A 27214-nucleotide genomic window follows, 5' to 3' on the forward strand; every position below is an offset into this window, starting at 1 on the left:
ATTACAAGTTTTGAAATACATGGAGCAGTTGTCTGTTTGCTGACTCTAACTTTACAGCAAACACTGAAAATGCAGTCAGTGTGTCAGTGGTTTAAGCAATCACACATTTTACAGACAAGAATCCTTGAAAACTTGTAGGGTCTTCTGCAAATATTTAGTTAACCCTCTGAAAGGGGGATATAAGTCATTTATAAAGACCTCTAGCAAACAACTGCAGTCCTTACACAACCTAGATTTATAGTTTAACATTTGTAATGCTAAAATAATTTAAAATTGGAGTTAAAATATAAGTGAAAGAATGTAATTTAGAATTAGAGGGTGACTTTAACCTCTTCTGACAAGTATTTGGACACAAAGTTTGCAATCTCACTTTAAGAGGTCAACACATTACCTCTCAGAGGAATCATCCACTGTTACCAAGCAGTAAGTCTCAGGGATGAAGAGTGCAATGCAATTTCAGTTACATTTTACATGCAACTTTTTAATGAAAAAATGCATCTTCTTGTCTTTTCAATGAACTGTTCCATTCAAAAATTTTGTCATCCAATATGTGTAAAGTAAAAGGAAAAAATCAGTCAGAATTATTCAACATCATTTTAATTTCCAGTGAGGGAAAACAATATAAACATGTTAACACAAAGTGTTTTGGAAGAGACCATATGGCACTACTATAGAGTTTTAGTTCATAGAAATATAATTTATAATTTTATAAAAATTATAGGAAAGAACAACATCTGTAAGTAACACAGTATAGAAAAAAAATCTCAGCATTAGTACTTGGACCACCCATCTAGTAAGAAGTTTAAAAGTGCTTTTTAATAACAGTGTTGCAACTCAAGATTAGTGCAATACACCAAATCTGTTTTAAAGCAAACATAGCAATTGTGCAAGTTCCTGCAACTAAAAAACTATCAGTCTCAAAATTAGCATTAACTGAGGTAAGTATTCTAATTAGATTTAAACATTCCTTAAATGGCTTAAACACTGATTCTACTGCTATAAGGAAAATATTGCTGTACCTTCTTACAGAGGCTCAAACCTTATCACACAGAATTTATACAACAAATAAGTGAACGCACAGAAATTAAAAAAGCTCCCAAGAAATACAGTTTAGTACATTTATGACCCAATGCTATGAACAGTATCTAATGCAAAATATATTAACATAAATAAAAAAAACTTTGCTGTTAATAAATGCATGTAATTTGCTTTTGAATACACTTTTTGTTCCCAAATCACAGTAGCTCCTATTATGTAAGCTTAATGTAGCAATTTCACAGTATTTTTAGTCTAAATATTAACCATTTGATTACCAACTATGACTACAACTATGATTACCACTAGTCTCTGAGCACATGAAAAGCACAGCAGTAGCGGCGGGGGTGGAAATCAAAATTAACTCTCCAATGACTGTTGTTGACTTATACATGATAAGCGGTTAGTACCAGTTTATTACAAGAGGTACCTCTGAACTTCCACTAATTTTATTTTCTGTAAGATTTCTCAGAACTTTAAAGTTAATTCTAATTTCATATCTTTATCATGCAATTTTCGGTGCATAGTAATTATTGCCTTTTACATGCAGGCCTCATTTTTAGAGAGACAAAAAACAAACTGCTAATGCTGAGCCCTTAGGGGTCATTTGCATATTGAGACATAAGTATTTCATATTCCTTCTCTGAAATTGTTTATAAAGTAGGATTTAAATCACTGTCAATAATAGGAATAAAATATAAATTAATAAACTTGCATTCTAATAGGCTATGGCTTAAAAGTCAAATAATCAAACTGTTTTTCATGGTATTGCACATAAACTTTAACATTAAACTGACAGCTGAGGACTGTACAGAATTCTCACAACAGTTTTCAAAAAAATAAAATGTAATACATTATTTAACAAAGAATGCTGAGTAAGGTTTAGACCAGATTTCTCCCATCATTGTCAGAATCATATCATCTGAAACGTGTCTGGGACAGTCTTCGGATACTAACTGCATAGTTCTTCAAACATAGACTACCCATGACAGTAAGAGAAGCAATTAAAGCTTTCTATAGTAGTATCATAACTGAAAGATAGTGCCCTTCAATAAGTCTAAGTTAGCTCAGGACAATACGTTGTTTTGTTCAAGACAGATTCAGAAGTTAAACACAATTATTCTGTGATCGTGTATTATCTGTACTTTGTAACTTTACAGGCAAGTTAAGTCCTTTTGGAATGTTATATTACCCTGGTAATGATGTAGAGACTTCCTATTCCTGAAAGAGTAAGTTGTTTCCTAATATTTAGGATCTTGTCATTGCAGTGACAAGTTGGTTAAGTCTGCAACAGAGTTTCTAAGCATCTGTTCTACCTCAGGATTTTCAGCTCCACTGGTTGCTAGCTCCTTGTCGATAAGCCCCAGGTTGTGCAAATTAAGAATAGAATCAGCAATAATCCGCGCTGTCCTCTTCTGATAGCCTCCAGACGTCACCATCAAGATTGGAATTCTGCGGCTTCTGGCAGCCTTGAATACTACTTCATCTCGCTTCACAATTCCCTGCATATTTAAAACAATTACAAAAGAGTGATATAAATACAATATTTTAGTTTTTAGACTTCTGGCTGATGACTTACAGTACTGGATGCTTGATAAGTGTCCAAGCCCTACATTTTATAGTAGGAACAACATACTTCAAAGTTTCTGTAGTGGCTTTACAGGCACAATCTTAAAAAAAAAAATCCCCCCACACAGCAAAACCAGAAATCTTTCACTTTGTTTTTAGAGGACACAATAGACTGAAGTCCCCTTATATCAATCTCCTAGAAGAATTCCTGCCCAAAAGCCATAAAACCTAAAATGACTAAACGATCAGAGTTTGAAAATTTTCACCGTTTTACAGGCGATGAATTGAGATTAAGAGAGATTGTCTGAATTCACAAAGCACTTCAGTTTGTGCTCAACTTCCGTAGCACTCCTCTGACAAAAGCTAAGCAACCTGGTCAATTTTTCCACAAACCTGCAGTAGAATCAAAAATTCAAATCAGATCTCACATATTCATGACCGTTAGCTTAATTATAAGCTTCTAGTTACTTCAATAAATGTCTGTATCTGATACTAGAAGAGCATCAGCTCAAAATTTAAATGTTAAAGAACTAAGAGCTGGATTAAGGGAAAGGGATTATAAATGCAATCAAGTACAATAAATTATCAAAGGAGAAGTAGAAGTGGTACAAAATGAATATATGCTAGTCAGAGGAGTTAAAGTGGTTAGAGGAACACTTTTTGTAAATACATCATGAAATAGTACTCTACTGTGAGAGAGAGAGAGGAAGACAGACAAAGGTTTCTGTATACTTGGAGATAGCCCTGTAAAAGAACAGGAGGAGTAAGGACTAATATACAAAAGGCAACACAAAGGAAATTGAAGTATTTCATTAGGAGTAATTCCTTAAAGGAATTAACAGAATTATAAAATCAACTATAAGTACTGTGAGAACCATCACTGGATCTAAGAAACATCATGCCACAAGAACTGTAAGGAGTCACAGTTCATATGAGCTGAACTTCCTCATTCCTCCTCCATGATCTCTAGCAGCTGATTCTGGAAGAACTGAGGGAAAAAGACATCAGTTTCTAGCATTTGCTTGTTACCAGAAAAGAAAATACATAAGCTGAAAATAACAGCCTGATAGCTTTGTATGCAAGTGGCAACTATTAAGAGGGACATGTATGCTGCTACTCAAATATTCTGGCTATAACCTGAAGCACCAAGCGATCGCCACTAGTAGCAAACTATAAATGCATAATTTTGAGTACAATTAACACTTCAGAAAGACTTTTGAAATACCAATACATCTCCAACTATATCACCAAAGACTGGAACAATGAGGCTTGAAGAGATGAATTGTTCAGGCTCAATGCCTTCTACTTGTGCTATCTCCAACAGCCTGACCAAGCTTGGTCAAACATATCATTCACATCTAAGCTAAGATGATCAGAGAGACAAGAAGTCCAGCCCTCAATTCAAAAAACAAAAGCTTAAGCTGCAGAAAAATTTTCTCCATCAGGGACCTGAACCAGTAGAGCTCGAGCAGTATCCTCTCCCAGCTGAAACACAAAAAAAAAAAAAAAAAAAAAAAAAAAAAAAAAATCAAACTCCATGCCCCTCAGCACTTCTTTCCAATTGGAGACTTCTACACAGCCATGAGAACAAAACCTGGAGATCCAGTGTAGTTCCTGAGTTGTTCCACCCCTGGCCCAGCAAGAACTTTGGCACCAGAGACTCCTCAGAGACTGTAAGAATCAGGAACCGCATAAGGAAGTCAAAAATAGTAGGGACCAGGGCTCTGTGCAAACAAGAAAAAGTGTTTGAGAACTGAGGTACTGCAGAACAGGATGAAAACTGAACAGGCTAAGTGACTGCTCAGTTAGAAAGGATTCTGACAGTTCACAAGTCAAGAATGCGTTTTCTCTTTATTGCATTGGTGGAGAGCAAAAAAGGACCAATATGAGAACGGGACAAGACTGAGGAATTGTCACAAAAGGAATCACACAAGACTAGAGGAAATAAGGAATCTAAGTTTTTGTATTCTGAGAAGAGGTGAACCTGTTACATCAGGAAAATGAATTCCTCTATGAAGCTAAACAGAATAAACTGAAATTTAAATCAGGAATTAATTAGAAAAAAAAAGAGAACTGAAAAAGGGCTAAAAAACTAGAACTGCACTGAAGGTCAGTGATATTTAAATAGAAAAGAGTGCAGAAAGGGAAAAAAGGTGTTTATTTGTTAAGAGTACTCAGATAGGGGAGATAGGGGTGCAAAAAATAGCTAGAATTGGAAGATACCAGAAGAATAGGTTGAAAAAGATAGGAGCGCTACAGAGGAAATGGAGTGCAAGGTATCTACAGGAGCAGGTGACAGAAGTAACACATCATAGGATTTGGGGGGGGGGGGGAGCAGGGGGGAGGAGAAAGGACTTCCCAAGCAGAGGGAAAAAACAGGAGTTAAGTGAAGAGTGAAAAGATACACCTCTTTGAACATCCAAATAGTACCAAAAGCAGTACACTTTAGAGAAAAGATGAGGGATATTGAAACAGGCACATGAAGACACATATTTCACATCAGCAAAGGAAGAGAAGATTAAAAAACATGGGGAAGGTAAGAGAAAGAAAAAAGTATCTGTAACAGAAAAAATGTTCTGTTTTAGTCTGAAACGTGCTTTTTACCTTCATCTAACAAACTTCCAGAAGTAATTCATTCCGAGGCCTACCTTCAGTATTTTTGAGAAGAGAAAGTCTCTGTATATTCCAGTATTATACAAACCTGAGGTGAAATAGCAAGTCCTCCCAATGGATCACCATCTAGAATATCAGTTCCAGCATTATAAACAACGATGTCAGGTTTTAATTCATTTAACGCTCCTTCCACATGAGTTTGTACCTTCTGAAGATATTCCGTGTCCTCTGTACCCCATTCTAATTCCACCTTGCGTTTTATGGCACCTAGAAAATGTTCCAGTGTTACTGAATAAACAAAATTTGCTATGGAAGAAGTAAGATATAGGCAAGCAAAGAAAAAGATAACACTTCTGAAAATTCTGCAAGTGAATTTAATTTCCACAAAACGCTGAATTAAAAAATATCCATGAATTTGTTTTCCCAGCATACAGCAGCAAGTATAAGCACAACCACCTGGAAAAAATTCCATTGAACAGAGAACGTTTGATGTACAAAACATTTCTTAAAGGCAGTAAGTAGAACATGTTATTGAAAAAGGCTGATCTAGGTGTACATTTACCAATTAGCAAAAAAAGGAAAGAAAAACATTACCCTTTAAGTAAATTACTTTTTAATGTAACGGAAAGAACACACAACTCCTAATACAGACCATTAGTTGGAAAAAACAAGATGAATATCACTGAGACAAAGATTGTTTATTTTTAATCAAAACTTCACATAAATCATGACATTTTCTGTTATGCCCTTTATGAATGTATTTAGCTTTGCCCCAAGCACTCACAATTTAATGTTTTTACATCATAGTCTGACCAGAAGCAGCAAACACCTATTCCTAATTTAAATAAAGTTATTTCTAATGCTTCTAATAAAGCATTAAAAGTAAAAGAGGAGGGTTGACGAGGCAGAAGAAAGAAACTCAAGGTTTTACATTCTAGCTTTAGGGGTTCTTAGGCAGTTATAACTCAAAACATGAGCTAATAACATTATTTGAAAGGTCCTTCAAGGTAGGACTTTTGCCTCAGCATACAGTATACCTTGAATTAAATGGCTGGGAGCCCTACATTTTAAGTGTGGTTTCAGCACCCATCGAGAATGCATGAATGAATTCAATACAACGACATTTATTCATACTAGTGAGTGCTGGGCAGTTTTTTCTGTTTTTCATCCTTGTCCAACACTAGGGAAGGGCCTTTTCCTTTCTACATTTTTCTGTATCAAGAATAGCTTAAGATTTTTGTTTCTTTATAATAACATCTTTCCTGAATTCCTTTCTTATTGTTATATAAAACATTCATAAAAGTCTGCAGAGCTGTACTCCCCTGAACAACACTTAGAGCCTCTTCAGGATAAAGAATATGCTAGCTAGAGCTTTAAAGGAGGTGAATAAATTAGCATGGGGAACAAGTAAATATTGTTCCAATGAAACCATTAAAAACAAATTGTGACAATTATGAATAAGATTCCATGCCTCTGCAGGCATCCTGTCTTCATCTCCAACGCACAAACCAGAATTACATTGATTAGTCATTACTCAGCTCAGAGTTACTACTGATAGACAGTGAAGGATGTGTGAGGTTACAGTGAACAAAATTCTTTTATTTCACAGCCTCTCTCCCCTCCATCTACTGCTAGTTAATGAAAATACTTCTAAAGCTTTGAAAACAGGTAAAAAGACACTCAGTCCAACAGCAAAGCTTTTCTAGGGCCTAAATTTTCAGTTTCAGCTGTCAGCTTCATATTGCTCACCATTCAGTGAACTAGGTCTTTTCCCCCATCTATTGTCTCCTTGTCTCTTCCTAAGCTGCTTTAATTCCAAATGAGTTCTCAAGGACACAGTGTGCTGATGCTTAGGAGTAAATATTATGCAATGCTAGTGAGTCTTTTTTTTTTTTAAAAAATGAAGCGTGCAGAAAAAACAAATTGTACAGAAAAAAAAGAGTAGTAAGTCCAGGGAGACAAAGATGAGATCGGATTTACCCTAAGGATTCAAACACCCAGGTTCAGACTTCTACCTTCCTTCAAAAGACTTCCTTCCCCTCTGATCTCATCTGAGGCTGGTCACCTAACACAAGAAAGTTCAAAGTATTCAGATGTTGAACTTTTATTTAGACACCCTACAAGGAATTACATATTTATGTACCTTTAGGCCACAGCCTTCAGTACCTCATACTTCATCTGTAGAAAGGGAACAGCAGTATCCCCAGTTCTGCAGGAGTGAGGAAAATGAACACACACACACACACACTTAGGGTGCATTCCAACGCTACTGTTGAAAGGCTATACGTGCACCCATAGCTGGGTGCTCAGGAGTTCGAAGTAATTAAGAGAAACCCAAAAGGCAACACTCCTCAGCACAAATATAAGGTATACTTCAATAGGCATGACAGTGAGACTCTGCAAGCAGCAATACTTTTAGGGCTATCGCATACCTGTCTTGTAACACAAATATCTTTTTCCTCCTTTTTTTCAGGAAAGTAATGCTTCAGAGTTTATAGCAATTCTATCATTTAGATATCATTTAGTAAAATTTTCCACAGTACATCTACACAGAGGGAATTTAGTTTTCTACATATTTTAAGCAATACAATGCTTAAAAACAGAACTTAGAAAAACGCATTGAAGGACTAAACAGAAATGCACAGTATCAAACACCAGTTCACTTCTTCCTTCTAAATTCAGTATTTCAAATTTGCTAACAAGGGATTTCTGTTTTGGTCTTAAACCATCTGTTAGAAATGCTGCCGTTTGATACATGAATAAGAGGAGGGTTTCTTTTAAGCCTTCATTTGCTTGTGATTTTTCTGCATACATGATGTGCATGATGTGCTTTAAATGGTCATTTTTAAATTTAATACTATGACATAGGTAGAACACAATTTTTTCTAAACCTTTAGTAGCTAAAAAAAAGTACAATACCACATACCACACCTATTTCTTGCCAACAACCCAAAGCAGGCTTTTCAGAGTGACAGTTTGAATAAAGAAATTCAACAGTAGGAGAGATGCTCCCCCCTCCCCCACATAATAAACTATAATTTAGTTAACAAATCAAGTCTGTAATAAATGCCAATGTAAAAGAATCAAAGATTAAAACATTTGGCTTTTGCTTTCTGATTTAGCCATTATCAGAAGTCTACTAATTAACTGTGACAGGTTGTGAAGTATTATAGGCACATCCCAGGTGCAGGGAGGGGGAAATCAAGCATCAGCTCTTCATGTTTGCATGATTTCTTTTTTTTTTTTCCAAATTGTTTCACATTCACATGCATCTTGTTGTCTAAATGCTGATAAAGTAAGTCCCACAGATAATACAATACCCAAATATGTTACAACTTACAACTCTGAAAAGATCACAAACCTTCCTCAGTGTTAGCCCATCCTGAATAACTTCTTTTAAGTTTAGTCTAGGAAAACATTCTGAATGGGTTTTCATAAATTTAATCCATTTAAACATCAAATTCTAACAGTTATCTTTAAATTGACAGGATTATTTAAACTTATTGTTTTAAGCTTGGCATTAGCTTTTGAATGGACTGCTACCAATGACCACCCAGAACTATCCCCTCCCATTCCAGAAGTTTACTCATTATCAAAATGGTCCACTATTTGTTTTAAATGTTCAAAAGAACTGCAGAGCCCTGCCTTACAGAGAAAATAAGAATAGTTTCACAGTGGACACTTTTTCTTTACATTATTAAAAAAGAAGCTGTCAAACAGCTAAACATAATGTACTTAAACTAAGAATTGCTTTGTGCAGAGAATAGAACATAAGTACGTTCCTCTGAAACACTGAGGAAAGTATCTCATCAAGTAATGGTAACAATTGCTATTCCATGTGTTTTCCCCCCCCCCCAATTTGTGCTTTAATATATGATCTAAAAAGTCCAAGTATACGTGATGAAAGTTTAGGAAGCATATTTAAAGGAATCATTCTTTACTCAGTTCTTCCAAAATTGCTTCATTCACAGTGACCTCAAAATAGCATCTTGCTTCATGCATTTTTTTGACCTCAAAATAGCAGCTGTCCAATCTTCTGTTCAGACTATTCCATGACTTTCCTTTTATAAAGTTCAGTGTCAGCAACACTTAGCCTTAAGATCTCATGTACAGGGTTATATACGATAGAATTATCATGAAATAATATTTCTTCCTTGAACTCTCAAATTTGAGTCCATTGTGTTTATAGTATCTTTCATACTTTTTGTCTCAAAGTTCATTTCCCTTCTCTTTTTTTTTTTTTTTTGGGGGGGGGGGGGTGTGGAGGGGAACACTGGTTTCAGGTCAAAAAAGCTTCTAGTCGAAAGGGAGACAAGAAAGTATACCTACAGCTTCAGGAACCAATTTCAAATGCTTTTGACACCCAAATGAAGGACAACACTATAGCATTATTACAACTGGGACTTCTAGTGACCACTAGAAGTGATATGCTCAATATAAAATAAAAAGAAAGTTTAGTTAATGTTGCTGCAAGGAGACTTAACACATGAAAAGGTTATTTAACAACATAGTAGCTATTTTACATTTTCAAATATTAATTTCAAATATACTTACGTTTAGCAAATCCATCCCCTGGATAAATATATCTATTGTATGCATCCATAATATATACCCTATGATCATCCATGAAGTCTCTCTCATGGCCATTTCCCTGAAGGAGATTCACAGTTAGTTCTTTTCTAGCACACCTATACAGAACTAAAAAATCTGCAAGTTCTAAAGGTAATTAAGACTACAAAGATCTAATATTTTAAAAGCCTGTGACCTTCTCTTATTTATAACCTTGAAGGTTGTTTTGAGGTGTAGAGCTCTGGGGGTTTTGATAATATCAGTATTTTGTGTCTGAAGACTACGGGTATTATCAAAATCAAAGATTCTAATATCCCTGCAAAAGTAAAAAAGTATCACAGTTGTCCTTATACATCTAAGTTAGCAAAAATTAGAACCTAATTTCTTCAATAGCATCACAAAGGTAACTGTGGCCCAAACCAAAGAATAGTTTCTCACCTTCCAATATTTCTAAATGTTGAAACTGACTTTTTTGCAAAGTTTGCTACAAGGATACTTTAAAAGATGAGACTAAAATTATTCTGATAATACAAGTCCTTGTGAGATAAGTAATCCTTGGAAAAGTCATAAAAACTAAATGTTCATTCAATTCAATAGTTTTAACATTTTATGATTAAAAACAGAAAATCCAACATGAACACTGCATTGGCTGGAAAGATGGATGCTCAAGAGAAAATTCAAATTCTGAATGTTTTCCCCTCCATCTCTGCATTTAAATGGTATTCTTTTGGATCTCATTCAGGCTCTTGTCACCTACCACAAAACAATCTTCCACAGCAATCTCTAAGTCAACTTTGCCAGAATTAGTGCATCATGGGGGTCGACCCCAAAAAACCACAAAGTATTCATTAAAATGATTTCATTCAAAGTGTAGGAACGGAGAAGTCCACAAATAAATCTTCAGTACTTTGTCCTTTTTAAGAACCCTTGCACAGTTAAACTATACTTCTGCTATGACTTCTCCTCCTGAAAAAATAAAATAAAATTAGAAAAACAGGGCTAAAGCTAGCCAATACAAATCAAATTGGAAGCATCGGAATACCCTACTATATTTGTTTAGGCTAAAAATGAGGCAGTTCCTACTTTCTTCATCACCTCTGGTCCCCAAAGAAACATTTAATAACAGATGTAAAACGAGAGTTTCTGGGGAAACCATTTTATTATGACAGATGGAACTAGCAAATGCACCAAAAATTAGGACACTTACAAAATGAAAATAACTATACTTTAAAAGGATCTGCTGCTGATCTACTGCTTCATAAACCTCTGGTCCCCCAAAGGAAGGAAACAATTACAGAAAAGGGTGATTTAGCGTGCAGGTTGATTCAGATTCAGCATGATATCTGAAAATCAAAATATATTCCAAGTCATCAGAAAACCACAAAAAACAAAAAAAATACACTCCACACTGTTACACCACGACAGACACCCTTGAAAAGAATCATATATACAAAGCATCTTTTATTGCATATTCTGTGCCTTTGTTCCACAGCATTTTTAGGATGTCTTAACTTGCAGAGAAGAGAAATGATGGAAGACTTCTGCAGCCATTAAGCTTTCCTCACTGCAACCACACTGCTTCAAAAATGGATTATTTTCACCCATTAAAATGTCTCTGATATTTCTGTTTGAACTTAACTTTAGTACCTTAGCTACTTTTCTAAAAATAGTAATTCCTTCTTTTTTAATTTAGAACAGAAAAAAGTTTTATAAAGCAGACTAATCAGTTTGCAAAACAAATTTCAAAGTCTCCTTTCAGCCACTTACTAGAATTTATGTTGGACAGCCTACCAAACATGATATTTATTTTCAGTCCCCATAGTAAATCACTTTTCCAGGTGAACAGATATATTTTATACCTCATTAACCTGAAGTCAGGCTTTCCATTACCAACAGTCAAGGTCAAATTCATCTCCTGCAAAAGCTGCTGCAATTATCATGCATGCTGAACCATGTTAGGAATTCTGTTTAGGAGATTCTTATTTCTTCCAGGATACTGAACTACTTACTCTAAGATCATTGTGCTACTTAATAGCACGCAAGTCAAAAATATTTTCACATCTAGCCACATGATGGAGCTAGAACTCAGTTCAATTTTAGTTGACTGGTTCAATAGCCAGTTGGACCACAAAACAAACAACTTGGCTGTTCACAACTTCTATTTTCTATGAATAACTTCATATTCTCTGATTTACCATTTTATAAAACTATTCAAAAAAGGGTATTCATCACACTTGTTTTTCTAGTAAAACTTCTGCAGTAGTGAATACAAGTTACTCACCTGATGAGCATCCAGATCGATAATTGTGGCTTTAGAAACCCCTTGTACTCTTTCAAATAAGAACTGAGTATATAACCAAAGAAAAAGAGAAAAAGGGGTAGTTACGAAGTTAGGTGACAGATTAAATTGAAAGCTTGAAGCTTGTACAGTTTTGATCTGAATGAAGTACACATGTATGCATTTCATTTTCCAAATAAAGGGCTAAACAATTTCAAAATACTTGATAATGAAAGCTATTTACTTCACATGAAATAATTTTGTGGTTATAGGATTAAAAACCTATACATTTGCATCATATGAAATGAATGAAACATCCACTGACATTTCTGCAGGTGGCTACCTACCTGAAGAGAAAGTTCTAGGGGAGAAAGAGTTCTGCCCATCTCCTCTTTCTTCCACAAAGGACCTGACAAAATGTAGGATCGAGGAGCTGTTTCTACATCACACACTAGCTTGTGAAGTGGGCTCCACACGCGAGGCATAAGCCCAACAGCAGCAAATAATGGAATGAAGTCCATAGTAATACGCCCTGTTAAATTTGTACTGGCTCTACACACGCCTAGTTGTTACATGTCTCTGTCCCACAGTAGTTGGGCAGAAAAAGGACAGGTCCAACTAGGGCTTATAAAACCCATCTCCACATTGATGTCATCAGAGGCAGGAGTAGAACCAGGAACAGTAAGAGCACGAAGAAAGCAACAGCAACAACTGTGGGTTGGGACAGATTGAAGCTGCACAGGTCCTGAAGCGGCAAAGAGCTAAATTCATAAAACAAATCTTATCACATTTCTCAAATGAGGCTTATCAGCAAGAGTAAAGAACTGCACTGTGATGACAACCAACTGTACAAGCATGGAATTCCACCATAAAAAACGTGCTGCAGCAGGGACCATATGCCTTAAAACCCCCTTTTTAAGCTAATCAAATTAATTTGTTATTCCATGTCTGAGGAAAAAAAAAAATTAATTCTTCAACTCTTAACTTAGAGCTTCGACAAGCTACTATCAAAATAGTTGTACAGAAAATTTTTGTATAAACGATGACCAGCTATACTGTCCCAATCTGTGTTGGAATCATAGGGAAAATAGAATATTGTATATTACTTTCTGCAAACTAGTATATATAGGAATCAAGATGTTGTGTCTTGTAGCGTGCTGCAATCCTTAAGGCTTTATGTGTACTGATATTTTATAGATATTCTAGCATACAAATATACCATAGTACATTTGATAAAAATAAGTTCAGTTGCAAGAAGGCTCTTGCTACAGCTTTTCAACAGCTAATACCAAATGTAACCCTTCACATCCACTGGTTATTTTTGAGACATTCACAGTTTTATTCATGAGTTTGAGCCTTTCCTCCTCAAACTGACTTGATTCTGAGAGAATATTTCTGTCTGTACATAGGCTTTGACTGAAACCACTGGAGCTCTTGGGGACTTTCAGGTTCAACGGTAAGATGGGGATAAATTTCACGGAGAATACTAAAAGACAAGTTAGCTTGATTTTTAGCGTTTTTTTTTGCAAGAAAACATTAACACTGCAGCTGTAGTGGGTTGTATTTCCATTTCATAATTCTCATCCCTGCAGTTCTTCACTTCTGCCTAATAGCTGCACATACATTATGTACTGCAACATCAAGTACACCATTTCCATTCTTCTACCTGTCTATAGGCAGTTTTATTTTCTATTAACATGTAAATTAGAAAGTGCTTATAAATTTATGATTTTTTTCCATTTGTACAATTGGTAGAAAATACTATTTTAAGAATATTTCTTACCTTAATAGCCAGTGTGATATCAGCATATGCACAAAATCCTCCACCTTTGTCACTTGAGCAGTGATGAAAACCACCCCCTAAGCATAAACATTTTAAAGATATGTGAACAGCTAAATACTAAGGAATATGCACTGTCTCTGTAAAGAGATAAGAGTTCACTTGCATGTCAGACTTTTCTTTAGCAAATACCATACCTAGAGCTGTCAATCCCCTCCCTACATAGGGGCACAAAACATCTAATAGGGGTTCTGTATCTATTTTTTATACTGAGCAAGGGATCAGCATATGCCTGTTTTAAGGGAACTGTCCCTTTAATCTAGAAACTATAAGAACTGAGTAATATACAAACGTAATACATGGTGCCAACATGATAAAGCATGCTGCTTTGAAAGTTTAACTACTTCCAGACACATGATCAGAGCTATATTTGATTCAAGTCCTCATGCATCATATCACAGTGAGGCCAAATTAACATTATGGGGCAAGTGAAAAAGATTTGCCATGCTAAACATTAGGTCAAAAAAAAAATAAATAAATAAAAACTATCATGTTGTCACTATCTGCACATGCTGTTACACTGTAAATGAAATAGTCTTTTGCAAATACTCAGACCAGAAGCAGACTTTAAGAACTCCTCTTTAAGTAAATAAGGATGCATACACTTTATACCAAAAAGTACTTAACCCCCTCCCAAAATACTTCATATACTAAGCCAGAATATTTTACAGAGAAACCCTCCACCAACATTTCAGCAAGAAGTGTAATAAACTTGCTCACTTTATGTGTTAGTAAATATGACAGACTTTGGGTTTTGTTTTTGTTCCGTTAATGTCCGTTTTGTTTTCAACATTGGATATTTACTTTGTAAAAAACTATATTTTAAAGTATTACTTGCCAATAATGGCGAAGTAAAAGAATTTTCTGCTATGCTATAGCAAACCTTCCTTCTATTTCAAGATAGAATTTTACTTATACTTAAGAAAAACAAGACAGCTGCACAGATGCCACTATGTAGGATTTATTGCCTTTAGAAACATCAAGAAGTGTGCACAAGAAATAATTGAAAATTCCAACACTGATGAACTCTATGAAGTCTACAAGCAAGGTCTCACACGATTAAAATTTTGCTTTGGTAGTTTACTGGTTTTGCATTGCTATTTGGTAGGAGCAGGAGAGCAGATTTTATACTGACTATATTCTTCATAATTTGTTCATTCAAGTCTTTTTCATAAAAATTGAACTACAGCACTGCCAAAAATCAGAAACTAACCAGTACAGCCTAACTCTCCAGCATATCAATTAATTCCTGATTTTGTGTCATATATGAACTGGCTGATAATAAGGGCTATGAAAATTAATGCCTAACTTAAAAGTTTCTATCAATTTCTATCAAAATATTTACATTTACTCCAAACATTTTTCCCTTTTTTCTCACTACTTCAAGTCAAACACTTTTTCTAAAAAAAAAAAAAAAAAAAACACAAAAACAAAAAAACCCACTTATTTAGTTAACTCTTTCCCCTTTCCATTCAAATAATATTTTAATTACTAAACTGCAATACGGGTGGCAACGGATGAGAACATAAATCCCGTACTTTCCCCATTTTTTTTCCCCATTAGAGTTGGGTTTAGGTAGGTAAACTTGAGTCACTTTGTTATTATAAACAGAATATACATCATACTAAGCAAGGATAGTATGATTTTAAATACGCTGTTTAAGTATCATTTAATTCACTATATTTGTACTTACCCACATTGATTGCCCAGCCTCTATCAACAGCAAGCTTTCCTGCCTTAAGAAAATTACAGCAAGAATTTCATGAATGAATGAGCCAACCATTTAGCACTATAGGCTATCCTAAATGCAACTCTTCACACTTCTAATATGCCCCATTGAAGTTCTGGAAATTTGGCCTCTGCAGATCATTCTGAATCAGACCTCTCAATAGAAAGTCTACAAAACTATTCTCTGCTATTCTATTTGTGAAAAAATATTTGATATCACATCTTTATTCTATGCTCTGGCAGTCATACAGATCTAAAACTGTGCTTTGCTAACAGGAACACCAACCCCTACTAGACACATGGAAAAGTGAAAAAAATGCAGTAGACTTGTAAGAACCATTGTTAAAGTTAGTAAAATCTGAGGTGGTTGTATTTCCAAAAGTAGAAATATTGGTAAGAATAGAAAAAATGAGCAAGAACCTCTTAATAGCCTTCCTGTTCATGTAAAAATGAGAAAAGCAAACCCTAAATCCTGAAAATACAGTTTAACATAGTTTCAGCAGGGTGTAGGGAGAGAAAAAACCCACAGTATGAGTTGTGTCCTGTGACACATTTCTTAAAGGATGCGATATGCAGAGTATAGACTATTACCTATCTTCTTTCCCCCAAAAAACAAACAGCAGCTGTTGCTCTCCTAAAGACCCAAATTACATTCAAGAAAAGGAAAGCATTGACAGAGAACAGATATAATGCTTAAAAGCTGAATTTTTAAATGAAAAGTCTGATTTATTTTAGCCAGGTAGAGTCAGGCAAGTGTTTAATTGCAATATTCTTCAAGTGTCATGTTAAAAAAGGGAAGCTATTACCAGTCATAAGAAACAGATTATTTCTCCAAAACTATGGAAAGAACATGATACATTTTCATCATATATGCAGTTCAGACAGTTAAGAGTGCTCCATCAATAATATTTATAATTGAACAGCTCTCGTTATTAAGAAACTTCTGTGGTAATAAACACTGCCCTAAGTACATGCTAACTTACACAAATTATGTCTTGAAGAGATTTCCGTTTCTGAACCATAATAGCATTGTCTCCCTGTGACTTAAGGGTATCAGTCATTTAGCATACTCCCTTACGAGGGATTTCTCGTAAAACAAAACCAACAATCTTCCTATTTGCACTTCCTAAAAAGTGCATATACCTCAGAAATTTTAATTAACAGGACCATCAGCTACTGCTGAAAATAGTCTGTATTTTTGAATCTTACTGTATAAACTTTGCCTGATGAATCAAAATTGCTTTTAATTACTACAAGTATTTGCCCATAATGAAAAATAAAAAAGACCAAGATAATAGCATATGGCAGTCAAGATCAGTCAAAAAAATGACCAGCAATGTCACCCATATTTCAGGAGGCTTACTATATTAGGCATGATACAAACATTATAGACAACTAATGACTAAAGAGTTCACTTAATATGCTCTTCTAGATGACCATGTTTATGACTAGTGAGCATACATTTATGAAATTAAAGTTAACAGAAGCATAAAGGAAAAAGCATCACAAAATATTATATAACAGTATTGACTAGTTATAATCAAGTTCAAGTAACAAAATTCACACTTGTAACTGTTAAGACCCTCAACAGAAAAATCAAATATTCCAGCTAGAATATTAGGAAATTATAGACTCCCATTACTTTTCTCCTCCCTATCATTTCCTTCGTTCCTTATATTTATTGTTCCTATTCAGGAAACCAGTTTGCCTATACAGAACTCTGCACATTGCTGTCCAGACAAGCTTTTGCAGACCAAAAAAATTCTCATCTCAATAGCAATTACTGACTCCAGCCAGAAATATCACACAGAAGGAGAGAACTGTCTAGGAGTCTCGAGCAATGCTGACAGACTGCATGGAGACAGAAGCAAGCTACTTATCACTCACAGAAAGCAACCAGAATTTTTCAGAGCCTATAGCTCTAAGAAATGCATGAATTTAGAAAGCTATTTTCTTTTTCTCTACTGCTACCCAGGCTAAACATAAGAAATTAAATTGGCATTTAACTTGTTAACATGCTTAAAAAATACAGTTAAAAAAACACCCATCAAGCTGTCTCAGACTTTCCCATGCAAGATAAGTACACAGATATGAGCAAAGACAGAATATAGTGCTGTCTTCCAACTAGCGCTGATAAGTTCCCAAGAGACAATTTTCCAAATGGCTCATCTGGGTTTGCCATGGGGAGGTATACTATGCTCTGGTTTTGCCTTTTCCACTTTTGCCAGTTAACATCTACTAAAAAGGTAGTACTTTTTAGTATCTATCCTACTACCATCACACAATACGCTCAGAAACTTATCCATAACCTAGTATGTTCTTTCCAAACTCCTAATACACTTAAACCATCCTTAAAGGCTGATTTAACACTTTCAGCATTTTATCTGGTTTTCTCATGACTGAATATTTTTAGGCCTTTAACAAAAGCATCAGAAACAGTTAAAGTGTAGAAATATTTCCACCCATTTCCTACCGCACTGTTTTTTGATCTTAAGTAACACGTACATTCAAGAAGAGCGAGCAACAGAGGAAGAGTATTAAAGCAGAACCAGCAAATGCAATTTCACAGGTGAGAACAATAGCAGCTGGAGAAATAGGGTCCAAGAAGGGCAAGAAACAACTTATAACAGAAAATCATTTTCCATCCACAAGCCTAAATAAAAATCAAAGCCTAGCAACCTGTGAGAATGGTAATCACAGGATTCACTATTGTTCTGGTAACTTGGGAAGAAGTCACTGGTCGTTTCCATTTAACAGTTCAGATCAATAAGCAGCAGTTGACTCACTTCACAACAAACAGTTTCAGGATCAAGGAGGTGACAAAACCAACAACGGGCAGAAAAAGAATCCCAAGTAAATTAAAACTCCATTATAGTTGTGGAGTTGGACTGAGAAATTTAGCCTGCAGCAGTAGGTAGAAACATTAACAAGTCAAAGCAATTCATTTCATTACCATATAACGTTCTGTAAGTATGCATGTGTGCTAATATTGCAATGCTAAGCACAAAATTTCAGGTGTTAACTTCAGAAAAAAGTTCTATTAAAAATTAACGTTTAAAGCTATCATACAATCAACCAATAACTTGTCTAACTAGCAGGGAAGCTACACTACTAACTTGTTCTTATTGTGATAGAATTTTAATGAAAAGAACATCAGTAACTTCCGCTAGAATAGAACTGAACAATAGACACATTCCTTGCAATAGTTAAGTATAACGAAGATTGTGGATCCTGGGAGTCTTTACATTTAGACAGTCTGCCCTGAAGACTTTACATGTCAATGGCACAATTCTTCAATAACTCATGTATGTATTTACATTTTACATTACTTGGTGGCCTATTAAAAAAACCTGGTCAAGAGGCATTAAAAACAAGAGTAGAACTGGGATAAGTGAGAAGTTGGTAAGAAAGATAAACCTTGCAAGTAGAAAGACACAGATGGGTGGAAAGGGCCTTGCTCAAACTTCAGATAAGCGACCAAGCAGGGACTGGGTTTAAGTACAGATTACAATCAGTATTAAAAAAATGCAAGAAGTTTTATCCTTTACACTTTTTTCCTACAGATTGCAATTACAGTGCCTACGCGAAGAACCAATTTGGCATTCAGCACAAAAAACGGAATCCAAAACTTCCCACAGGCCAGGAACAAGCAAGCCTGTCACAAAAAAATTCTGCCAATGCTGGGAAATATTTCTGTTTTGATGATGCTTCGTTTCAGGAGAACGCCATATGTCCATCTCAGACTTCCCATAATACTAATTTGTTCACTTCACTGGAGGGCTCCATCCTTTTATTTGGACCAAATGCTAACTTAATCTGTTTGGGAAGGTAGAAGTTCATGGAAGCAGGAAAAAGACGAGACAGACTTAACCAACAAAAATGTACATGAATAAAAAATTATAAATATCATATTGATCATTTCTTAAGGACCCTAATTAGAATACAAGTAAAATCATTTCCAACCTAGAGCCATATTGACTATAGCTCAGAGTTCTGAGGGCTTTTTAGTCAATTTGAATTTAAAAATTAAGAAATTTAAGGCAAATGGTCTCTTTTGATTTGACCGGGGGGGGGGGGGGGGGGGACTTTTATGCTCGAATCTCGTAACTACCAAGATGATGCCACAGAGACCAAATGAAGGTATTAGGACACAAAGCATCTCATCCCCACTCCACTGCTTGGTTTCTAACTTATGTTGCATTTCACAAAAGGATGTCACGAACGTGAGACCATTTAGAGAATTACATTTTATTTAGTTGGAAACTTCATTTTTAAAGTTTTAAGAGCATATTTTCTTATACTGCCTAAACACTGTAAAGTTCAAAATTTATCAAGATCAAATGTGTCCCCTCTTGCAGCAAATGCTAGATTGAAGCATTTTTGAACAATTAGTAACTATCTGGCACACACACACAAAAAGGTTTGCCAACCCACAGGAAAATGCTCTTCAATAACTGGCTTCAAGCAGATGTAGAAAAAGTAGTGTGGGACTCTGTCCTTTTCATATGCACCTATTCTAACAGCGACTTTCAGGAACAGTAGTCAAAAATGCAAGGACTCATTTGTACCATGATATTAATGATTTCAGATAAGATTGTTTTCCATTTATGTAACTGCCACACCTCAGCGCCTACAAAGAGAGACTGGGGCTGTTACCACCTTCTTCCTGCACCATGCTGTACAGTTTTCTGAACTCTAGTTGTAATATGATGAGGAACGACAAACAGAGCAGAAAGAGTTCCATTACATATCGTCTTACTGGTTTACAGTTACAAAGGCATCTTTCCCCCAATAGATGGTTCAAATAACTTATTCCTGACTCCACCTATTCATCGTTTTCTTCCTACTTCCACAACATCTCTAATAGCAGTTTTCAGGCAAAATTAAGTGGCTAGTGATACCTACACAACTCTTCTGGCCAGAGCACTCATTCAACTAACTAGCAAACAATTCTGTTGAGATGAGACAGGATACATCTCGCTCTGGTTCAGCTGAGCTGCCTGTACAGTATTTGTAATAGAAGCAGCAGAGAAGCTAACTTTCATCACTACAATTAGACACTGAATAAAATGAGGAAGGTCATTTGATTTTTAAATTTAAACACTTATCTATTCTCAAAAGTAACTAATCCACACATCTCTTTCCCTAGAGTAGCAAAAACTCTTTACTAAAAAAAAATATTTTTAAAGCTCATCATTTATGTTATCAATCTTCAAACCTCACATTCTTAGAATTTGCCTGTATTTGGACACTGTTCTAAACTAATTCAATTCCTGTATTTGCTGTAAACTCTGCCATATCTATCATTGTTTGCATAGGCTGCCCATTACTCCTTTCCCTTCTGCAAACTATAGACAGTAACATCAGGTTGCTGCCTTTCACCTTGGTATTTGCTAAAAAGCGTCAGACTTTGCTCACGTTTAGGACTGACCACTAACCCACTTCCTTCCGTAAGACTTTAGGGCTCAAGGCTCTGAATTAAACAAACTATTACCACTCACAGGTTTATAATGTTTTGATCAACACATTTGATTATGACAAAAGTGAATCAAGAGCACCTTACCATTATTGTTCCTCCTGTTTGGGTTCGTAGAGGTTTCAAAACCTTTCTCTGAACAAGGAAATTGGGAAGAAAGAGAACTGGTGGAATTTCCGTAATCGTAGCTACAACAAACGACCACTATAAGGGAAAAGAAAAAAGGTTCTGATTAATGATGACATTAAGATCTGTCAATTACTGTTTACTGAAAAGGAGCTCACAATTTTTTCTTTTTTATACAGAGCTCAGAGCTCACAGAATTACATTTTCAGATGCAAGTGACCACAGATGTCCTGATTACTAACCTCCAAATAGGTTCTTCCTCAAGATGTAATTATGAGGATCATCGCTTCTAATCAAAACACCATCACTATGCTTTTAGAGTTTTATATCAAATGTAAGTCACAGTCAGTATTTTCTCAGTGAGCTATCTTAAAAGAAACAAAAACAGTCCTAAAACCCCAACAAAACTAATAGCCCTAAGGTTGGGAGAGAATTGCAAATTGTCTTTCAGTGATATTAATAGTATCTGTACTTAACACATCATTCAAATCTAAGATCTTCTCCAGCACTGAATCAAAAGAATATACCAAGGAGAAAGGAAAAAAATCTGAACTAAGAAGTTCAAATACTTAAGTGAACACATAGCGTAAGCTTTTGCATGGAGAACTGATTAGAATTAATTTAGTGTATTAAAGACGCCTAGAATATTTTCAAGGAAACCTTCTGTTGAACAGTCATATCATCCAGAAAATGATTTGAAGGTTGGAACACAAAAATATTTGCAATATGCTTTTATTGAAAATAACATGTCGATTACGTCAAAGAACTTCCACTGACATTGCTACCAGCGATAAAACTTCTAAATATATTTCAAAGCCTAAGGCACAAGTAAGTAAGACTACACCTCTTCTGCATTCCAAATTGCTACCAGTACTAAAACATTCAGGTGCTAGGTATTATGAATTGAAAACCCTGTACAAAGATTTTGAATGGATCTCACTTTTTCCAGTATTAGGAGATTTCAACAGATTTTTGCATAGTCTGTAGCCTGATAATTGTTAGCTGCATGTTTACCCATTATAGGACGTTTGAGTGGTCAATTTAACCAAAGACAATGATATGCCAGTTTCAGGGTTTTCTGATATTTGAAGAAACTTAAGCTTCTTTGACTACACAGTTATCAATCCCTCAACTACTAAGCAGTATCTGAACTGGTAGGGTGTGGGAAAGGTGGCATTATACATAAAATTCTTATGTGCCAAGTATAATTTGTCAACAGTTCAGTTTAAGCTCTTAATTTTTTTTATTTGTAAAACATTGTTTTGTTATCATATCACCTCTCTACCACTCATGAAGTATTTTAGTTATCTTGTAACATAGTCAAAAGCGATAAAGTCCTTCCGCGTGATATTTCAGCTTTTAAACAAGCATACTGTAGCAGGTCAAGTTCTATCCTATTGCTCTAAAAGGGAATTGCAAAAGATTACATTCGGTTCAAAATAAACTTTGGTGCCCAATGTGAAAGATCAGGAAATTTCAGAAAAATTTCAACAGGGAGTTAAAATTTTTCCTAATCCCAAAAGGAAGAAGTAGTAGCAATAAGAATGCAAATCAGTAAGTATCCTGTTGCATATTTTTTAAAATCAATGCAAGAACTTCATGCATGGTATGAGTAAAAGAGCAAGCAAAGCTTTCTATTCACAGTTGACGACATTTACAGAAGCATTCTGAATCAAGTCACTGCTCTGGGCTTTGGTTAAGTCCTCTACTGTGTTCACACAATTCTTAACATAGGATGAAGAAGTCATCCAACTGTATGGAAAGTTTTGGGATTAAGGAACACAACTATATGCTTTCATGAAAATACTTCTTGAAAAGTGTTAAAAAGTTTAAAACCTGTTTAATTTTAAAAATCAGTATTTTTTGCATTCAAATTGTACTTGTACATATCATAGTAGACTATCAGTTACTATTTATTTTGGGAGATATTTGCCCTCACTCAGCCATCATCAATTTATTGATTCTCTAATAGAGTATTTGTAGACATGCATCTATGTAACTTAACCAAAATTAAAATCGGTTCTGCGTTCATAAAAGACTAATTATATAAAAACACCATAGTCAATAATATGCTTTCATTTATTCTTTTTCGGCTATTAACTCCATTTAACCCATTTTCTTTATTTCTATCAATCATAAGTATTTTTTTAATGCCTTCCTGTGTTTCAGATAAGTAATTAAATATATGAATTTAAGTCTCCAATTTTTCAAAGTTTCACTCCCTCTTTTCTTTGAGAGGAAAGCAGTCAGGTTAATCATTAACTGTTTGTTTGGTTTTTTTTTAAATTAACACATCCCCCTCAAATTAACCACTAGGCTGCATCATTAACTTTGACTATATATAATACTGTATCAAGATGTTACATTAAAAAACCCACAAACTTCAGAACCTTCTTTTTCCTCACCTAATTCCAAATTCTATAACATCCAAATTTAACTTCAATAATGAGTCATTTCTTGAATCTCAGTATAGCTACCTATAGAAAGGCAAACTTATAGTCTATTACTTGGCAGAACTTTCATTTAAAGTATATTACTATTAACTTCAGTTCATTTAGCAACAAAAAAACTCCTTAGTAAGGTTAAACCATTTTCCAAACTATGTATACAGCAGTAAGAACTCAAGGACTAAAAATTAAATTGAAAAATGAAGTGTTAGAAAGATAAATTAATTGCTTTTATGATGGTAAATCCTTGACTAATACAAGCAGCACATGAATGATCAAAACCCAGCTTTTATGTTTTGCCTTTCATGTTATATATTCATTGTATTCCAGAATTTTAAAATAGCCAAGACAAGTAAAATCACAGAATTTTGTTCTTTAACAGCTAAATTTAAATTGTGTTTAAGTCTTTGTTAATTTTCTGGAGCAAGTCCCAGCTTCAAGGGAAAATTCACAGATCCAGTACCAGGCAACTAACATGCTGCTGTCTTTGGAAGCTCACTGGGGACCAAGCTGTTTAAGTCCATCTTGAGCAGATAAAGAAAGCAAGTTTAACTTAAATTAACATACAATAAAATATTTAAAAAGACACAGAAGTTTTGTAACTTTCACAAAAGTCTCCAGGTCAAGGTACGAACACACTAGTAGCAATAGTAACAGGGTACTGCACTGGTACAATCTAATGATAGCCAGGTGCTAATCCCAGGAAAACCAACCAGCAAGAGGTTTAATAAGATTCGTTAGCTATAAGGAACGCTCTGCAGCATTCCCTACACAGGAAGGCTGCATAATGCACAGTAGTGCAAGTACTTAAATCTGCCAGATTGTTACTTGTAACTGTACCTTTAACCAAGAATCCTTACTTTTAAAATAAGGTTTTTGTACATTTCTACAGATCTTAACCTGATACATATACATTAGCATTTGCATGGAAATGTAGGTGAAAACAACCAAAGCTAGTTTTTTTGATCTCAAAAATATTTATAGAAAACAACCACTGAACTTCACAAAACTTTCAGTGATGAAGTTTGAAAAATAAAGAAACAAGCAAGGAAAAGCACAATAACGTAGGAAGCAAACAGAAGCAGTGGATTACAACACGAAAAACATATGAGCTGAGGAACTGGACAGGGGAATATCAAGGACTTCTGAAGGCGCTCATTTAATCCAGATCAAAACCACGTTTTCAGTTGCCATGTCTATGGCCAACTAAAGCAACACACACAGCCCAAATTTCATTCTCTGCCGCTTGGATACTTCAATCAGCCAGAAATATCACAGGCTGAAAGGATTATTTTTATCTGCTTACTTCTGCTGCATTAATTCCACAGTGTCCTACAGCCCTTGCTACATATACCACTTGCGGCGAGTTCACCATGTGACAAATAGGCAAACATCTCTTGCCACATGGCAGATGCACTTGCACAATAGGGCAGAAGGAGTAAAAGCTGATTAATTTGAACTAATTTTTTTTTTAAAACTAAAACCACATAATTCACAAATGTATAAAATAGAGCATGAAATCAGCTGATTTTATGAGTTGTAATCACCTGTGTCACTTCCAGAAGAGCATATCATGCATACCACTGACATGGTTCCACCACAAGCATGTTCCATGTCATTTGCATTTCAGTATTCACTCCTTATCATAGAACACCTGACAGTCAGATAAAAATGATTCAAGTGTAAGACTCTCATCTGAAACTCAGTTTTCTTTGTTTAACTACCTTGCCTATCTTCTTCCAAAATTTCAGAATGCTTATACTCAGAAAATTCATTATTTTACATAACACTAGAACAAGACAATGAGTGGAAAAGTACTACAGGCAAATTGTACAAAATTTTAGCATTACCACAGGGACCAATACTCTTCAAAGGTAGTGGGGCAAGGGGAGAAGTCACCTCAATTCAAAAGGACAAATTTTGTTGTAAAGACTGCTCATGTTACTTTATGCAGGCAACCTCCTAACACAGAACTAAATTTACAGTACTGCTTGATCTACTTCCTGCAGACAGTTTTGTATCTCTTCAGTCAACCCTCAGCCTATCTTCAGGTAAGCTTCCTCAGCTGCTATTAACATACTAAACACTTCCTCCTCTCCCAAATGTGTGTGGAAGTTTCCTAGTAAATTCATCCTCAAATTTTAAACGAGGAATACTCAAGTGATCCATTATTTTAAGAGACCTAGGCATTCCTAGAAACACAAACACCTTTGTAGTCTTCAGAGATGATAGTATAACATACAAAACCACACCATTTTTCTCAATTAAAAAGACTAGCACAGTACATTTTGGATAAGGCATTGTAGAGGATAGCCTGGGTGTTCTCATGTCTATCCACAGTATTTTCCATTTACAGGTAAGCACTTATCTTTATCGCTTGGCAGGAATTCTAGATCCTGATAAACACATCTTCCTATGTCTACAGTTGCAGGAACATTCTCAAAAGGAAGAACCAGAGAGATACAAACCTGAATGCACAAGAGACTACTGTTTATAAACATAAAGATAAAAATTATACAGACGATTCTCTGTAAAGATGTCCTATATGTACTAAAAATATTATTATGGTACTTCAAACTTGAAGCAAAGAAATAAGGTGAAACATACATAGCTCAAGAAGGGATTCAGTAAAAAGAGGTAGGTGGTTCTACGGATCAAAAGCTCAATAGCAAGCATAGCTGTAATAAGATCAAATCTAATGATGCATAAAATTTCAAGTGAATTCATAGCACAGAATGAACAAGTGCAAGAGCACAAAAAAGGAAGTGAACAAAATAGCACATAAATAGACCCCTTATACAGAAAAATAAAGCATTCTAGAAATAGCAATACAAACATTCTTTCAACGTTCAAGGGCAAAGATGGCTCAAGAAAAACTTCTTTTGATTTATGAAATGCAAGATTTTTAATACAAATCCTTCTCTACCCTCCAAGTAAAGAGTTGCCAAGTGCAGATGATGTCATCTGCATTCATCTACTATCCAATTCCATCTACAGGGGACTGAATATATTTTCAGAGAGATCTCACTTATATGAATACATTTTAAAATTACATTTAAGTTTAACAAACAGATGTTTCATTTAGAAATGCCCAGTGTCCTTTATTCATTGTCAGTATGTAAAACTATGAGCTGGTATTGGAAACCTTCACATACAGATAGCTTGCAAGACTATAACTAAGGTCTACCTCACTCGCAAGTCCCTGTATTCATCTTTCAACTCTTTTGGTATTCTAGTCATATGGGCAAGGTCGCTACATAAGAAGCCATTACTCTTCCCCTTCCCCCACACAGACTTGTCAACTTAATCCCTAAACAAATGCTCTTATGGATTACATAAACCTTGAACATACAAAGCAATCCTTGCATTTAAAAGAACATCTAATTGCATATTCTATTTCCATGTTCTTCAAAATATATTCTCAATTACAGAACCATACCTTAGAGTAAATCAAAATTTACTCTTTTAAAGGCTAAAACCCTACTGCTAAGGAAAACATTGATTGCATTTCAAACAGTTTTCCTTATGTTCAT

General features: G+C 35.1%; 1 protein-coding gene across 6 annotated transcripts in view; it reads right to left on the bottom strand.

Moving 5' to 3' along the window:
- Nucleotides 1-581: 581 nt before the first annotated feature.
- HDAC11 (histone deacetylase 11) overlaps nucleotides 582-27214 on the bottom strand; it is a 32804-nt gene continuing 6171 nt past the window's right edge. For 4 of the 6 annotated variants that reach the window (XM_068960246.1, XM_068960244.1, XM_068960245.1 and 1 more), the window contains 7 exons: nucleotides 21196-21312; nucleotides 15598-15640; nucleotides 13848-13924; nucleotides 12068-12130; nucleotides 9772-9868; nucleotides 5306-5484; nucleotides 582-2537 (listed from right to left, as the gene is read on the bottom strand). In XM_068960246.1, the coding sequence (XP_068816347.1) occupies nucleotides 2295-2537; nucleotides 5306-5484; nucleotides 9772-9868; nucleotides 12068-12130; nucleotides 13848-13924; nucleotides 15598-15640; nucleotides 21196-21312 (819 nt within the window). In that variant the 3' untranslated portion in view covers nucleotides 582-2294. The remainder of the gene's footprint in view (nucleotides 2538-5305; nucleotides 5485-9771; nucleotides 9869-12067; nucleotides 12131-13847; nucleotides 13925-15597; nucleotides 15641-21195; nucleotides 21313-27214) is intronic. The other 2 variants (XM_009688162.2, XM_068960242.1) reach the window with 2 other exon arrangements.

The sequence above is a fragment of the Struthio camelus genome, chromosome 14 (genome assembly GCF_040807025.1).
Source record: "Struthio camelus isolate bStrCam1 chromosome 14, bStrCam1.hap1, whole genome shotgun sequence".
In the NCBI taxonomy this organism is placed as follows: Eukaryota; Metazoa; Chordata; class Aves; order Struthioniformes; family Struthionidae; genus Struthio; species Struthio camelus.